The 1,411-nt window shown below is 41.3% G+C and overlaps 1 protein-coding gene across 1 annotated transcript in view; it reads left to right on the forward strand.

The window, feature by feature from the left end:
• asns (asparagine synthetase) overlaps nucleotides 1–1,411 on the forward strand; it is a 21,838-nt gene that overhangs the window by 8,203 nt on the left and 12,224 nt on the right. Inside the window, exons 5-7 of the mRNA XM_014025273.1 lie at nucleotides 309–410; nucleotides 641–768; nucleotides 891–1,017. Of these exons, the coding sequence (XP_013880727.1) occupies nucleotides 309–410; nucleotides 641–768; nucleotides 891–1,017 (357 nt within the window). The remainder of the gene's footprint in view (nucleotides 1–308; nucleotides 411–640; nucleotides 769–890; nucleotides 1,018–1,411) is intronic.

The following is a 1,411-nucleotide window of genomic DNA, read 5'->3' on the forward strand; positions in this document are numbered from 1 at the left end:
GTCCACAGCAGTTGATATGAAGGTCTCATAGATATGACCGTTTCATTAAAATAATTTCATTTTCTTGCATTAAAATTTAATATTCTTTAATAGCTAAATTGATAGCAATAAAAGGTTTTTATTTTAAAATTTCTGGGACCATTTGAATGTTTCTGGTAATGCATCACTTTGGTCTTAAATGTCATTCGTAATGGTTTTAAAGGTCTTTAAAAGGTCTTAAATTTAACTTACTGAAACCTGCATGAACCCTGTTACTTTCTGCTGACATCAGCGTTTTGTTTGGCTTGTGAAATAAAATGTCTGCACAGGTTTTGATGTGGAAACGGTGAAAAGCAACATCAGAAAACTGTTTGAAAATGCTGTGAGGAAACGCCTGATGGCTCACAGGAGGATCGGCTGTCTTCTGTCGGGTAAGCTCTGACGTTCCTTCATTTAACAGTTTGAGCCAGTCCTGATGTGTTTACCAATCATTCACACAAGACTAGAGTTTAAATGGAGGTTTAGTTTGTAACACAGCTAATAAGATGTTTGTCTTATTGGTGGTTCAGGTTTTCTTGAAGTGGTTCCTGTCAGTGATGCAGCAGGTGGAGTGGTCAGACTTGTTGGTTTTCAGTGGTGGTTCTTGTTTCCTCATGTTTAGGGGGTCTGGACTCAAGTTTAGTTGCTGCCACGTTGGTGAAACTAGCTAAAGAGGCGAAGCTGCCYTATCCCATCCAGACCTTTTCCATCGGATCAGAGGACAGTCCGGACATCCTGGCAGCTCGTAAGGTCAGTTATTAAACCTTCATTTATTGAACCTGAATGAAACCAGGCCAGAAGCCAAACCAACATGTTTCAGGTTTTTGTTATTTACTCCAGAACAAAGATGTGTTCTCTGTGGTTCTGTTCAGGTGGCAGCTCACATCGGCAGTGAACACCATGAGGTGAACTTTACAGCAGAGGAAGGCATCCAGGCTTTAAAAGAAGTGATTTTCCACCTGGAYAGTTATGACATCACCACCATCCGTGCCTCTGTAGGTGAGTGGGCTGCAGACTGGTGGTCTTCACTTCACATTCAGGTTCCCTGGACCTGCAAGTCTGTCAAGCTCACGCTRCAGTCTTCCTACCCAAAGTCAGGGCTATTCAACTATTGGCCCGTGGGCCACTGACCAAAATCCCTCCCACCAATAGTTTCATTGATCTCTTAAGTCCAGACTCCTAGTTTTCTACTTTAATTACTATAAATCAGTGGTGGGCAGCGCTAATCCAAAACTTAGCTCCGCAGTTTCTAAAGTGCTTATGTAAATATTTAGGTCCGCAACTTGAAAAGCGCTTATGCCATAGAAAAACTAGCATAAGCTAATTTTAAAGCTCAAGTTCGATTTGACATTTACTAGCTGGCAACAATTCATGTACAATACATGTACAACAC

Source organism: Austrofundulus limnaeus, unplaced genomic scaffold (genome assembly GCF_001266775.1).
Source record: "Austrofundulus limnaeus strain Quisiro unplaced genomic scaffold, Austrofundulus_limnaeus-1.0 Scaffold464, whole genome shotgun sequence".
In the NCBI taxonomy this organism is placed as follows: Eukaryota; Metazoa; Chordata; class Actinopteri; order Cyprinodontiformes; family Rivulidae; genus Austrofundulus; species Austrofundulus limnaeus.